General features: G+C 36.3%; 1 protein-coding gene across 1 annotated transcript; it reads left to right on the forward strand.

Annotated features, from left to right (window-relative positions):
• Positions 1-5,465: 5,465 nt before the first annotated feature.
• LOC107085333 (membrane progestin receptor gamma-B-like) lies at positions 5,466-15,447 on the forward strand. The gene is made up of 8 exons (XM_015375598.1): positions 5,466-6,362; positions 6,771-6,898; positions 9,959-10,164; positions 10,593-10,719; positions 10,889-10,933; positions 11,458-11,548; positions 11,875-12,019; positions 14,152-15,447. Exons 1-8 carry the CDS (start codon positions 6,309-6,311, stop codon positions 14,430-14,432), a joined length of 1,077 nt encoding a protein of 358 aa, XP_015231084.1. The 5' UTR covers positions 5,466-6,308; the 3' UTR covers positions 14,433-15,447.
• The last annotated feature ends 802 nt before the right edge of the window (positions 15,448-16,249 follow it).

A 16,249-nucleotide genomic window follows, 5' to 3' on the forward strand; every position in this document is an offset into this window, starting at 1 on the left:
AGAGTAAACATAAAACAGAGCTGTATGGGAGACAAAGCAAGTCTGCGGTGGAGGCGTTTGCAGATGAGCACAGGAGATAAAAAAGAAAAAAAAACTGTGAAAGGCTGAAATTCAGTGGAGGAAAAACAGCAGTGCCTGGAGTCTAGCGACTATTAATAATGTATCAGGGGGGCGACTAGCACGCGTGCTCCTCATTTGGAGACACCAACTACACCTCATCAACTAAAACACCAGGGAGTCACAAAGACTTTGAGCAGCTGCAGCACAGCAGCCTGTTCAGTCCCATAAAGACAAGACATGCAGTCAGCAGAACATCAGCAGAACTGCTATTAAAAAACGAGTAACTGAACAACTATTATTCATTTAGCACCTCATCTTTCAGTGTTTATATTTGATTTTTCTTTGATTTTCACCATTGATGCATAGCGTCTTGTTCATTGTGATTTATTCCCATTTATTTGTATTAAAAACCATTTTTTTCAACATATTTGGTAATATTCATTAATGCAATATCATTAAGAATATTTCATAAATAGTGAAAATAAACTATTGTTAGTTTTTCTTCATTCCTAATGTGTGTGCTCTTGGTCATGAAAAACAAAGTTATTAATTAAATGTTTTTTAAAAAATCAAGTATTATGTTCAGTTAATAATAAATTTCTTATTTTCATAGTTCAATCAGCACATAAATATGTTTGCATGAATCCATAAGTGCAAATCAGTGCACACTTACATGCATTTACTGTGTAGCGTTTTAACTCCTTAAGAGGTTGATGCTGACAACTGTGCTGCAAGAACAAAAACTGCAATACAAAACCCCTTCCCAGAAAACAACATCTGCAACAACTAGATAAATACTTAATGCAAGAAGCTTCCTCGATGTGCTGATGTTACACAAACATTTAGAAGCCCCCCTCATGAGACTCATTTTGTTTTCTACTGGAAGATGGAGTGAGTGTTTCCCTGAAGCAAACATTGTCTTATTAACATTTAATAAAAGGAGCCTTTTGGGGGGAAATTTTTTTAAATTATTATTATTAGTCTTTCAAGGCTTTTTACTTATTTCCAAAACTTAACTAACACCAGTTTGAAGATAAGAGATAAATATAAGCTACATATAATATTATTTTAAATAAACCCCCAAGTTAGGAGAGATGAAAGTATTTTAGTCAGAAATGATATTAAACTGGATAGTTAGTTTTGCAGAAATCTACAAGCAGCTGCTCAATGGGAAGCATCCATTAGAAAACACTGACATCTGGTGGTGAAATGGGATACTACACCGAGATTACATTAGTTTAATATTTTTAGCTTCTTCAATTAATCTGGTTGTTGGTAAACTGTAACTCAGCTTTGGCATATTGAAAACATTTTTTGACACATCAAACAACGGATTTACACATTAATTTGGTCTGAAAGTTTGTTTTTTCCTGTTCTCAATAGGTCTTTTGATTTAAAATTTTTAAGTTTTAACATTTAAAGTTCAACATCAGCTATGAAAGGCTTAAAATCTACTTTCTGTTTATTTCTATTAGAGAGGAATCAACACTGGTTTCAGATACATAAAGGATACTAAAAAAGTAGTGGGGGAGGGGGAGTGTTGCAGATTATGTCAAATTATTTAGGCTTTTATCCAGATAAACTCTGAATAAAGAAAAAACAAAAACTATTTATAGATATAGGATTATTATCTTATTTAGAGCGATAGCCCTTTTGTAGATAAAATATACAATTTTTAGAAAATTACTTACATAATTAAAAACATAAGGCAGATTTTTACCTTCTTTGTTATCCCTTTATGTTTTATATGAAAGGGATAGATGTGGCATAAACAGTAGGAGTGCTTTCAGTCATGCCAACAGAAATAAAACTGAAACTAAACTAGTAAAGTGATTTCCTAACTTAGGAAGTACATACCAATTCCTGAAACTATGCAACTAGCTATGAATGAGTCTTCATCACTTTGACTTTAACACTTTAACAATTTCAAAAATGCTTTCCTCTTGGCTTCATTTCAATGATAGTTTTCTGTTGTTTTTTTTAAACCCTGTTAGAGAATACTTTGCTCTAAGCTCTGCCATTATGGTGCTAATCCATTAAATATTTGTAATTATATTTCAGCAGGGACCATTTCCAAAGGTAAAATATGGAAATAAAATGGCTTTTATTAAACCTAAATAAGAGTGGAAAAAATAGAATCTAAAAATGCTTGAATTTGAGCACCCACATTTTTGCTTAAAATTGAGGAAGAAAAGGTTTTAGGTAAAAAAAAGATTTCACATTGCCCTGTGGCTCCGATATGATGAGTTTGACGACAAATAATCAATCATCCAACACTGATCTCCCCCATATACAGGACGGTGTATGTGGGGAATAAGGATTTTTTTTCTGTGACAAACTCATTAGTATCACGCACTAATAATTAAGCCATCATAAGCAATGTTGTTTGTGACCAAGCGAGTTTGGAAGATAAAGAAAACGGTAGAAGATAAACAAAAAAAGCTGGCATGTTTCTGCTGATGTTGTTTGGCTGCAGGAAGCAATGCAAAAGAAAATCAAGTCTGCTCCTTAAAAACCCATAAAAGCCACAAACAAGACGTGCTTTTAGCAACTCCAGGAATGACCGAGAAATAAACAGGTTATCCTACATTGTGTAAATGTTTTGTGCACCTAATGGTGTGAGATGCACAGCAAAGATCCAACAGGCCCAAAAGTAGAAAAGGGAAACCGTAGAAGTTCTACTATTTCTGTGCTGGGTTAAACTCCTGTTTCTTCCTCCTCTAAGCTCTCTGAATCAGGCTAACAAAAAAAAAAAAAATCAATTTAAATGCAAACTTCACAGCATTTCACCACATTGCCTCTTGATAACAAATCAGTTTGTATCATCTTGCAGCATATTTTTTCTATCTAATGTGATGATAAATATTTTTACGAAACATTGCAATGAAATTCCTTCACATTCTTAATGCCTCAGTGATGAGTGTTTTGCATTACTTAAATACCAAACAGTATAAAAGCCTGGCCTATTGCTGAAAAATCTGAATTGCTTCATTACATGAAAATACTGAAGACCGATCATTGGAAAAAAAATTCATAAATAGTGGATGAGATCATTTAATAGCATCATCTCTAACAATGACCACCCTCTGAATCCTGAATACAGCCTGTTTGCATCGGCTCAAGGATGCAGTTCGACAATTTGATAAGGTTAAACTAAAAGTTAAACAGTTCTACTGAGACATGGTACCGTAATTCAACCTGAGAGGTCAATTTTCTGTCCTTTTTGTGAAACCAATGTTTGATGTAGGTATTATGTCACACCCAGTACTTTGACTAGGTATATCTCCAAAAATCCAGTTATATAAAAGTAATAGACAATAAAATTGATATTTGAGGGTTAATATTCAAACGGGACATAATTGTTCAATCTGTGTAGATAAGTTCAGGTCAATAACCTTAAATGCGAGTTTACTTTCACCAGCAGCAGTGGAGAAACCACAGTGCTCTGTTACAGAATAACAAAATGTAACGAGAAAGGTCAATTTTATCAGAGATCTATTTTCATCTGGTTGTGACTCATATTTCCTAGTGTCAGCTAATTGAACAGCAGTCTTATGCTGCTGATGCTGTATTATGTGTTTGATTTATATTTGAAATGAGATTACGGAAGAAAGCTGAATAGATCACTCTGAAATATTTTAGCCCAACTTAAAACACATTAAATTTGGGTGGTGATCTTTAGGAATTGTTTAAGAAATTCTTTTGCATTGTGAGATAATCATAAGCTGCAAGGTGCATGCCTGCACTGTCTCACCTGTGGCCTTTATTACACAAATAGGAAAGAGGCTGGAATAAGATCCCAATGCATAAGCAGGTTAATACACTGCTTAGAAGCCCGAATTAAAAGATATGCTTGATTGTTAACACAGACAATGACAATAGTACTAATAAATTTTACCTTAGCATTATTGAATTTGAAGCTATTAAATAGCTTCAGATGAAATCTCTCTATGAGAGAAACAATAATCTTCATTTTTGGATTGTTTTGCTTAAAGAGTCAGAATATGATGCTAAGAATTTATTCTCTTTTTTTGTTATTTAACTTGGTTTGATTAAAGCAAATAATAAAAACTTATATATTAATTATGTACAGCTTGTTAAACTTGGTTCCTTTTTTCGGATTCAACCAAATCCATATTGAAACCCTTTGATGCTGTTTTTAACAGAAGGAGGGCCCCCAATCAGATTCTACTTAGGCCCCTTTATAACCGGGGGCTACAAACATAGCAAGGATCATATGGAAAGCTCTTTACTGCCATTAAACATTTGGAACCATGGAGTTTTATATGGGGTATTTAATTTGTACATCAAAGGTTCTCTTATTGTTTGTACAACATAAACATTTTCCCTTAAGCATCTGACTGACAGCAAATGAGCAATTACTTGACTTTTTAAAATATAATTGTTCATAAAATGTACAGCTATTTTTTACACTCTGCTATTATTTTTAATTACCAGAAGTGAAGCTATAAAAAAGTGATTTAGAGGGATTCAGAGTCCAAATAATGACTTCAGATCTCTAGAAAGTCTTCCAAAGATAACAAGAGTGCTTCTTTGCACAGTTTAATGATCCTAGGTTTGATTCCTGGCCTAGGAATGGAGTTTGCATGTTCTCCTTATGCATGCCTGGGTTCTCTCTGGGTACTCCAGCTTCCTCGCACAGTCCAAAAACATGGCTGTTAGGTAAATTGGGGTCTATGTGTTGTCCTTGGGGCTTTGTGCATGGTTGTGTGCCTCTGTATTTCCCTGCAATATACCTGTTACCTTTCCAAGGTGCCTTTCACCATAGACTGCTGGAGATAGGCACCAGCTCCAACAAGACCCCGACAGGACAAGCGAAAGAAGATGGATGTAAGGGCGGTTCTATGATTCTGATATAAAATGTTTAGTTAAATAAATGATCAGACAGAAGCTTTTCCTCTAGTTGACGATTAATCGCTCTGTCCTTCCCCTGCTCTCCTTCTTGCAGGTTTTTACTCTTAGTGCTTGAGTTTGTTTGAGGTGTACATTTTTAAGAGTTACTCATTAACACCAATCATAATAGTTTAAAGCGAGTCTGTGTCGATTCAAACGAACTTTCAGTCACACAACTGCTGGCTGTTTCTCTTTCTTTTAATGCCATGTTGTTGTCCAGACTTCTGGTGCTGCTCGTCTCCTGTGGGAGGGAGCTGCATGAAGCCCAGGGTTGCTGCACAAGACAGTCAGCATCTCTTCATTTTCAGCAGGAAGCATTGTAAACAATGCTTCTAAGAAAATAAATAAAGCTCAAAGATTAGTTTGCTCCTAAACTTTAGAGGAAGTTTTAACAGCTTTTGAATACTTTGAGTTTTTTATTAATGGTTTGAAATAAAGCATTAACCAACTCCTGGGTTTAAACTAAAGCCTAGAGTACAATCATTGCTGAAGTAAGCTGATGTCAACAGCAACATATTATGTAAGAACTGTTTCTTTTATTTACATTGTTGTCCAAGTTCTCCTGCAAACCACGACAGGTTTTACTTCCTACTATTGGAATCATGTTTGTCTTCATGGTTTTAGAGTTTAAACAAGATAACGGACTCTGGGAGCTCTGATCGGTCTGGCCCATCCCTGTAGGCACGACCACTGCTCAAGGATCAGACAAATGAACCATCAGGCCGGAAAGCACAGGAGCTCTGTTTACTTTACTGACAGACTGATTCACACCCTTCATTCACCAGTCGTGTCTAATCTGAAACACCCTAAACTTGGCTGGTATTCACATTCAGCTCTCTCAGAAGCAAACAGGCGAAGGAACTTTCTGGATTTACAGCTTTTTGTCATTAATAGGAAAATTAGTGGGTGAACCTGTAATTCTGGCTCCACTGTTACGTAAGGAACAGGGTTTGGCAATTAGAAGACCAGTTTGTTTGTCTTATCATAAGGATTATAAAATGTAGTGATAAAACATGAGCCAGAGATAGTTGGTTGACAACATTTCACTTCAAAGTTAAGACAAATAAAATTATTATTTTTCCTTCTTTGGTAAACCATTGTTTGTGAGTGTTCACCTGTTGCAGGTACGCCCTCCACCTCCACCACAAGAGGAAGAGAAGGAGGAGGGGCGGGTGGACTGGATATTCCTGCCGGGTTTGGAGAGGAAGGAGCTGAAGGGGAGGAACCTTGCAGACGGCATGGCAACACACACCTTCATAAAGTCTGCGGCACACCCGGCCTGCGGCCTCAGTTCGCCTGTCCTCTAACACACCAGCTACAGCTCCCCTGCAGTCATGCTCAGCCTCATCAAATTTCCACGAGTCTTCAGCATCAATCAGGTGCCCAAAGTAAGTTCACTACACATCTACTCAAGTTTAACTGATTTCATCTCTTTTCAGTAACCTGAATCAGAACAGGGAATTGTTGTTGAATCTAAATTATCTATAACATCTGTTTTCCTTGTTATTCCTATTTATTCTAGCATGGTGCTTTATTTTCTGCTTATATTAAAATCAAAGTGTCCAGAAGAAAATGTTTGGGTTGAGTGTAAGCCATATTTATAGAGGATAAATCTCTATATCTAGTTTCTGAGTAATTTTGCTGAGACAGGCAGATTTTTGGACTAATTAGAGTATATACTATATGCTGTTTAGAGTTTATCAGTCTCATATGCAGAACAGAAAGAATGAAATAAGTTTCTCGAATTTTCTAAGCCACCCAAGCTGTAAACAATGTTGTTTGTTTTCTGTTTGAAGGTTTTCCATGAGGACAGCATCATTTCTGGGTATCGGCACCCTCGGAGCTCAGCTACTGACTGCATCCTCAGCCTCTTCCAGATGACCAATGAGACGCTCAACATCTGGACCCACTTTTTACCCACCTGGTAAGCTGGAAAATATAATTTTTAACAAAGCTTTATTCACACACAGGACCAGTTATTCATACTCAATTACAGGATTAAGCTTCAGTGATTCTGTGAAACTGTGTACCAAAAATGACAGCTTGACCGGATATTGTTTAACTGTATCAAAAAGATGAAGAGATTATATAATGCGAAACACCCAAAATGTGTTTACATCATGAGAGAGGAATCTCACACATCCTGTAAAACCTGTAGGCCAAAGACATGCCTTACATGATATCACCTTTTTCTTTTTTCACAAGAAAAATCTTTAGGTTCTCACCTTCTACCTTCGTTTATATTTCATTTTTATTTAAACCTTCTTGTGCTTGTTTATCTCCGTGCTGCACAACAAGTATCTTTTAGTTTTCTCCATGCATATAGTTTTCCCGGGACAACAATGTGTCTGTCATCAGTGTAACGTGAGCCAGACTGAACATACTGACAGGTTTGTTTTGAGGTCATTATCCCAGCAACCATGTGGGTCTCCCCTTTGCTTTACGGTGTTTCCCTGACATGCCACAAATGTTTAACATTAAGGGAAGCCCTCTAAGCTTATGCAGCTTTATTATGGTGATTTAATTTGCTTTAATTTGTTATTAGAAATCAAAGAAAAGCAAATCAGGTTAATGTATCAGGAGTAAAATTATAATAAAATGAAAGTCCTCACTCTGCATTGAAAATAATAACTGGCTATGATGTGGGCTTCATTTTAAGAAATATATAAAAATAAAGAAAAAAAATAAAAGGAAAGTGGGCAAGTAACATTGAAAAGATGATGCCTTGACAATCTTATCTATAAAAAAACGTACATCATTCAATTTCACAACTGCATATAAAAAGCTGAAGCTAAACATTATATAAATCTACCAGAAAAACATTATAACCATCCATTTATGGATGTTTTAAATAATGACTACAATACATCATCAGTATTTTTAAGGTGAACTTAAACTAACCTTTTCCAGACTCACTTGATTTAAAAAAGCTACGGAATATAAGAAAGCTTTACAGAGGTCCTCTATCTAAATAATAATACAAGACAATATAAGATTAGTTCAGGTTTTATATTGATAAAATGTTTATAAAACACACCTACTGTCCAAAGACGAGCAAGTAAAAGGACAGCAGTCCTATTAAGTTATAGAAGGCCCTTTTGTCAAATATTTTAGTTAGAGCAATATATCGAAACTTTCTATTCATGTTTTTATGCTTTATGTTTTGTCTTGTTTTAAAGTCAACATTTCCCCTTTATGATCCTGTTAATTTACCCACAGAAGAAAGAATCTCCTGAGCTAAATATTTTTCAGTAATTTATTCAAACATGCTTAAAAAGGCAGCAAAATCTTCTCCTTGGTTTCTGTCCCCTGCTTTGTTCAACATAATACATGGATATTTTCCAGATGTTCAGTTGCGTTCACCTTGTCTCTGTGTGTTAGCGTGAGTATTTTAGAGTTACTGCTGAGATTAGTGCCCCCTGTGGCCTCGCTTCACTTCCTCCCAACCGAGATGCAAGTTGTTTTGGCTGCACCGTCCAGAAGAAACGGAGAGGGTGTGTTTATCTACATGTTTGTGCGAGGTTGTAGGTCTGTTTGGAATATTGTGAAGACACATGGGTGTTTGTGTCAAGGGGGAGGTGTAGTTCTAAAGGCTTGGCACTAATGAGCAGGTCTGCGCTTCAGGCTTCCATGCGTTTTGCCACAATTAGTTAACTACTTGGTGACAGGGAAACACTGAACACAAAGCACGCCCCCGCCTCCTGGTCAGACCTGCTTGTTTGTGTGGTGCTCTTTGCTGCTATAAAACTGACTGGGGCTGATAAAATACAGTTTAATTGAGGGATAATAATTCATTACTTTACAAAGAGATATTTTCCTCTGAGGGAACAACGTCTACTAATCGTTTGAATGTTTTCTGTTTAAAAGGTGAATTTATTGCAATATTTTTTAAGGCTGTTTTCTTCCTAAGGAGCCAACTCTCCTTAGTGTTTGTAATTTATCTGGTGTAAAAGTCGTATTTCAATCCCTGAGCAAACAGAATGAAACAAATTATGTATTTTAGCACATTACTTTGTAATTACCTGCTGCTATGCTGAGGACTAGAAGGAAGAAGTCTGTTTATACTATACTCACACCCACATTTGAAGACAACTACCAAAATGTCAAGCACCAAATGTTAATACACCCCTTTAATTTTTCCTTCTGTATATAATTCCTGTTATTCATGTCACTAATCCAGAACTATTCAACATGATAACTTATTATGAAAGCATCTTTCTCCCACAATATCCTGATAATGTTCTTTATGAGGTATTATTCCATTTCCTTTGAGGTGTTTGTTCTTATTTTAATCAGAATTTCAGTGTCTTTGTTTTATTTTTAGGTTGATCAGTGTCTCAGAAAGATTAGTTAATAATCAATTGATTTCTATTAGCCACAATTTAAAGTACAAGCAAGTAACTGCACTATATCTTCAGTAAGAAAACTATAATACTTCCACCTCCCTGCTTTACAGGTGTTTAGTTTGGTCTATCTTTTAATTGTAGCATAATGTGATCTGAAAGAATAAAATTAGGATTTTGAGTTCTGTTAAAATGGCTGAGCAGTTTATTATTTTGATAAATAAAATCTGTAAATCTTATGCATCCTATTGTTTCTCCTTGTGCTTTATTCTTTCAATTTAGATGTCAGTTTCCAGGCAACATTTTCCCATGTAAACGGTAATGTTAAAAAAGGTTACTACTTTTAGTCTTCTAACAGCGTGTAAAGTGAAAATGAACTATTTCTTAATATTTTAACAGAGGTAAGAGGATTTTAAAGAACACTGTATTGATGTCACAGTATTTTCATTCATATCTCCAGAATACACTCTTGTGCAAAAGCATTTTATCTAGCTTTGAATCTAATGTAATATTTTTCTTAGATTGTTGCAGAAACCTCAATTTTTTTTAATACTTGTCTTTTGTGGATTATCGTTGCAGTTGGGATTTCTCTCATAAAAGAAGAAAAGTCATGTTTTGTTTTTTTGTTTTTTTTGTGGCAGGTACTTTCTGTGGAAGCTGGTGACAGTGGTGCTGATGCAGCAGGGATGGCAGGACACCTTCACCTGGCCTCTGCTGGTCTTCCTCTTCTCCTGCTGCATCTATCCCTTGGCATCCAGCTGTGCACACACCTTTAGCACCATGTCAGTGCGGGCACGCCACATCTGCTTCTTCTTTGATTATGGGGCGCTCAGTCTTTACAGCCTGGGTAAGTGCTTCCCTACTATTGCCTACAAATAGTATTTTATTTTTTATCTTTTAACTCCTTTAAACTCTTTTAATTTTTCTAAGGTTTTATATGGTTTAATTTTTTCTATAATCTATTGTGCCTTTTGGGACAATAAAGGGATTTTCTATTCTATTCTTTTCTAAAAATGAAAGGATAACGGTTTATCTTAGAGATCCCGATGAATAAACTGCTTTTTATTTATTTATTTAATTGTGATTAATACTAAAACAACCTCTCGATTAAACATTATATTGTAAGGGACTAACCAGGAACATTTCAGAATATCAGAAGTGTTTGCATTTAATCTATTTTCAGATTTTCAAAGGTTGCTATATAGCTACACTATTGTCTCTCATTTTTAAGACCTTTTATTTCTGATTCTTAGCATTGATTCTGTGCTGTTGCAGGGTCTGCAATTGTTTATTCCTTTTACATTTTCCCCGACAAGTGGTTGAACAGCACCTTTCACCAGTGGTACATTCCCATCGCCATGGCCAACACCATCGTCTGCACCATCCTGGCCTGTTACTCCAGGTGCAATAAAGAAATTATTTATTACTCATGATACTAATATTGTTTTTTATCAGGAGCTAGAAAATTTCAGCTCTGTTCTTGAGCCAATGGAAAATCCTATCATCAATAGACGCACATGTTAATGACCTTCATATCAACATTATTACCCTCATCTCTCCCTGTCATTTAGGCTTGGTCTTCCGTTCCTGCAGTATAACCATGATGTTGTTAAAAGGTAAAGATATTTTACACCTGTTGTGTTTCGAAAATGTTTTTACGCCCTTTAAATCCTCCTAAAGAAATAGGCGGCTGCCTTCTAGAAATTTCTGCTGGTTTGTCAGCCTGCATTCCAGCAGGTATCTGTTGGATCTGTTCACGTGATTCTGTTCAATGAAATAGGTGTTGGTTGGCAGCGATCGTAGGTCCCCGCCTTAAACTGGCCCGTGCAGTTTCACCTGGGCAGGTCAAACAAACAAGCAGCGGTTAAACACCTTGTGTAACAACCTGACTCAATCAGTTTATTGTGAGAAAATCAAAGCCTGTACTGGTTTATAACTGTTAAACGTTCCAAATATGTACAAATCAAAGTTGTTAATAGTGATGAATACATCAGGTGTAAAAAGTGACCTTTGAATATCATGTTTGATCTTAACCAGTCTCTCAATAAATTCTCATTATCATTGTGATAATGAGCAGCTCATAATCAGGGTAATTTTAGTGCACTATTTTAAAACAGATTTTTTTATTCTTTTTTTCCAGATTACCTGAGAGTCCAAAGTTCAGCAAATTCTTTCGGATCCTTGCCTTTGCATACCCCTACCTGTTTGACAACATTCCTCTCTTCTACAGGGTACAGCAGCTATCCTCCACATTTGTATTTAGCTTAGCCCCTTTGCCAATTATTCAATTCAGACTTTCTGTATTGATAGAACAAGAGATTTCTGATTGCAAGTAGATAGCTTTAATTCAGAGAAGTATAACATTTAAATGTGTTCTCTTGCTCAATAGTACAAAACCTTCACTACTCTTTCAATACTGATTTGGCATTAGTTTATTTATGTTTGTATTTAATAACTAGCATCTTAGCAAAACTTCAGCTTAAGCCTCATGAAGACATATAAACATGCTCAACTTGCTTTAGTTTGTTTGCTGATATCATATGTGTCGTGTTCCCAGGTGTTTCTGTGCACTGGGGAGGGCTGCACTGACAACGACACCAACATGCTCCACTATAAACACATTGCCTTGGCTTTCATCACTGGCTTTTTGTTTGCCATGCGCTTCCCTGAGCGTTTGGCACCTGGCAGCTTCGACTACATTGGTAAGATTCCTCTGTAGTGCAGTCATTGGTGTCACATTTATATCAAGTTGCTGCAGAAATCTCTAACAGATTAGACAGATGATTTTTTTTTTTTATTTGTATAGTGCATTTGGATTCACTCCTGACCTCTACTTTAAAACTCAATATACAGAATAGTTCACTAAACAAGCAGAGAAAGAAAGTCTTAGATTGAGGACATTTGAGAAGAATACTTAAAAGTGCAAGCTAAGCAAAACGCCATTGTTTAGAGAATAACTACATATTATGTTTTGAACAGACACCTGTGCAACAAGATATACGTTTTTTTTATTGTAAAATGTTTTTTTTAAGGCAGGGTTTAAATTAAATTGTGTTTTTTCATATTATTCATGTTTATAACACAGAGTATATTAAAAAATATTAAAATATACTAAAAAAAAAAAAAAAAAAAAGAAAAAGCGACAGTTTGAATGAAAAAATGGTTGGGCAAAGAAAAAAAGTTTTTAACAAAATTATGGAAATTGGGTGAATACAATCTAAGCCTTTAGACGTAAATAGAGCTTACAAATAAGTAATTAAAGGTATCATGGAGGATTTTCACCAATTTTTGAAAAGACCCGTCCTCTACACTTAAGAAAAAAATGCACAAGCACAACCCCTTACCTATTCCCGGGGATGCCTATTAAACTCGTGCGAGAGTGTGCACGGGCCCATTTCTCATATTTTTCATACAAAACTAAAGGGATAAAAAGGTATTGACTATGGGTATGCTGGTCTGACCAGGTATGCTCATCTAACAGAACACCGGTAAGTGAAAATGGGGAAGAGCATGTAGGACGGCCTGATGTAAACATATCAGCCAGGCTTGGACTGGTAATCTGTGATACTGGTCCTAATTTCAGTGTGCAAAATTAAATCATACCGGCCCCAAAACTTATTCCTCGGCCGAAGCACCTACCTGTGACAGTAAATAACTCAAGCATCTCAAGAAGTAATACAATGTTAACTACCTAAATGATGCATGCAGTATATATAGCCCTTCCTTGTCATGCACATCTTTGTGATGGTTGGCATATGGTGTAATTTTCTATTTCTTCAAAATGTAAAATCCTTGCAACAAACTAAATTATAATAAACGAAACTAATGCTTTCTTTAAACCAAATGACCATGTTATTCTTATACTAGGTGAATTTATGTTAGAATATTTAGCAATGATATGTTGCTGTGCATGATGGGCTTGCATCTAAAGGCTAACGTTTCCCGTCTGATTTGCATTGTGGCCACGTCGGGATGTTTCCCAATCTGGCAGTTTAGGATGGCCGTCTATGGATAGAAAATATTTTTCTCTTTAGATTTATGGCCTAAGAGATCAATAGACTTTGGTTCAAATGGGGCGAGATTTCGTATACCCAGGTGGTTTATGAACATCTTTTGGCCTGGAAAACGTTAGTCAGTGACATCTGGCACCCCTGCTGATGTGGTGAGTGTGGATGTTACGCAGCAACAGTCACTGTGGCGTCCGTGTTAATAACCAAAGCCAGTAAAACCGCATTATAGAAGTCTTGGTGATGGTTGTTGTGTGATGCTTGAAGATAGATCGGTTAATCCACAATGTGACGCACACTTTTGACTGGGGGGGGCCAAAAATCTTTCCCAGTCTGAGCCTGATGTCAGCAGACTGATTGACAATTAGCAGGACCACTTATTTTGGTGATCCACCCGGAAAAAGAACATCCTCCACTATAGCTTTAAATACTTAATGATGACAATACTCAGCAAGGAGGATAAAGGTGCCTGGTATGCACACATTTCTCACAACGGCATATAAAAGAGTTGATGCAATTCTCAGAGTAGATATATAAATCAAATATTAATCATTCATAATACTGAAGAACTCAGTAGGGAATTGAGTCATTGCTGCTTTGATTTTACAACCACCTGTTTTATATGAGATTAAGGAGATTAAGAACATGCTCACTGTAAAACAATCTCATGTTTTCTCTCTTCTGGGTTAAACATTGTGAGGAAATGTTAATGCACAACTGCTGGATTTATTTCCAGCTACCTGCAATCATAACAGCGGTGAATCATTTATTGTGCAGTGAAGGTCACAAGTAATTTCTCAAATGTGACTCGGCTGCTCCCTCTACAGGTCACAGCCACCAGCTCTTCCATGTGTGCGCCATCATAGGCACCCACTTCCAAATGCTGGCCGTGGAGCAGGACCTGGTGATGAGACGCTCCTGGCTCACCGTTAACTCCATCCCCGTCTCGTTTGCTAACTCAGTGGGTCCAGCGCTGCTCTGTGTGGTGCTGAATTTGATCATCATCTTGCTCTTCAGTCTGCCTCTTCTCTCTGCTCCAGCATGCCAAGAAAGCAAGCGTGAAAAAGATAAAAAGAAACAGGCAACCAAGCACTGCTCCTGCTACTAAACTAGAAGAATAAGTGACTGGAGGAAAAACAAAGAAATGGTGTAAAAGTATTCAGCTGTGATAGCCACTCAAAGTATTCAAGAGCTGAGCTGAAAATCAAAGAACACATTAAGCAATAAGCTGAAATGCAGTGAGCACTGTAATTAATTCAACTGTTTCTGTGGAAACTTGTTCTTGTATAGAGCTACAGGTGCAGCAGGTTGGCTGTAATATGTGTAGCTCCTTCGTATGTTTGTACAGATGTTATTTTTTACTGAGTTTTCTGAGTGCCGTGCAGGTGGTGAATGAAGAGACTGCAGGAGACGACAATGATGTCAAGTTCCTAATTCAATTTTAATATTGAACTCAGCTAAAGGCTGAGATAGTCACTTTAAGTTTTCATGTTCGTAACACTTCTTCTTCAATCGTTTAGATGGCACTGCTGAATGTTTGGTTTTTGAGGTTGAATTATCAGCATAGTGACGGCCTCATAAGTGGTGTGGTAACAGATGTTGCTGAAACTCTTAACCAAGGATATTGTCATAAGATTCATGTGTTCATCTACTTGGAAAATGCTGCAATTTCTTGTTTGTTTTGTTTTGAAAAAAGATGTAAAAAGTATTTAAGTTAAAAGTTATTTATTGTAGGTTTTCCAGATAAAATTCTTACCTCACCTGAATTTCTATCTTTGGATCACTTTCCGTGGTTTGTTAAACTAATGTCATTGTACCAGTTAAAACCTTTTAAAGCTAATAAACCAAGCAGAGCTGCTTATATCTGTGATTTATTGTCAGATGCTTGAATTTAGGTGGGAGAGGTTTTCTGGGCTGGTATAATGGGGGAAAAACCAAATGGCCAGTAGTTTTATGAAATGTATTACTGTACTATTATAACCCAGATTAATTGCTTTCACAAGTGGAGCAGTATGGCTATTGCCGTAGTGTTCCGCTTGATTAATGCATATAAATAGCTTTATTATAATTCATGCAGGGAATTTACAGATTATATGGACACTGAAACTGGAAAGTGGAACAGGAAAGGAAAAACAGGAAAAAGGACAAAAGATGAAAGAAAGGAAATAAAAGGCAGACAATGATAAAGCGTCTTAAGTGTGCTTCATCACCTGCAAAGAGAGATGTAAAAAGAACAGCACAACCAATGGATATAGTATAAGAGATACAATAAAGTAACACCTTGATACTATCGCTGAAGTCTAAGTAGTATTTAATCTGACATGTATGCTGTGGTAGCTGAATATAAGAATATGGGCTTTTTGTATGGAAGTGAATCTCTAAATACCTGAAACCAAGCACCTGTAGTTGTTTGTTAGAGTGCACTTGTGCATGTAAAGTTTATCCAAAGGAAAAATGCTCATTAGTGGTTGTGAAGAGCTAAAGACATCTGTTTAAAAAAAAAGGATTTTAAAACAGATTTAAAGCAACATAGGGTTTCAGACCTTTTGCAGCCTTGTGGGAGTTTGTTCCAGGTAAGTCAAACATGAACGCTATTTCACAGACGCTATTTGTTAAAGATAATAAAGAGATTATATGGATTTTAAAGTACTTTTGGAAATTTCCTTTATTCAATTTAATTATAATTTCAGGCCTTGGCTGTAATTCAACAAGCAAGAGTTCCTTCTTGCTTGACAGCAAAGTCATATTTAAATGTAGACTATTTTGATTTATGAATAAAAACATCTGTGCAACTACAAGTTTCACGGGAATTCTCAGGTAAATACACTTTATAAAACAGTAACTTAAAGGTACACTATGCAACCGGTGTTGATTTTCCAGTGAGGCTCCCCCCAGAGGGCGAAATTAAAAGTGCACTGTCGTAAA

The sequence above is a fragment of the Cyprinodon variegatus genome, unplaced genomic scaffold (assembly GCF_000732505.1).
Source record: "Cyprinodon variegatus isolate N-32 unplaced genomic scaffold, C_variegatus-1.0 Scaffold122, whole genome shotgun sequence".
Classification (NCBI taxonomy): domain Eukaryota; kingdom Metazoa; phylum Chordata; class Actinopteri; order Cyprinodontiformes; family Cyprinodontidae; genus Cyprinodon; species Cyprinodon variegatus.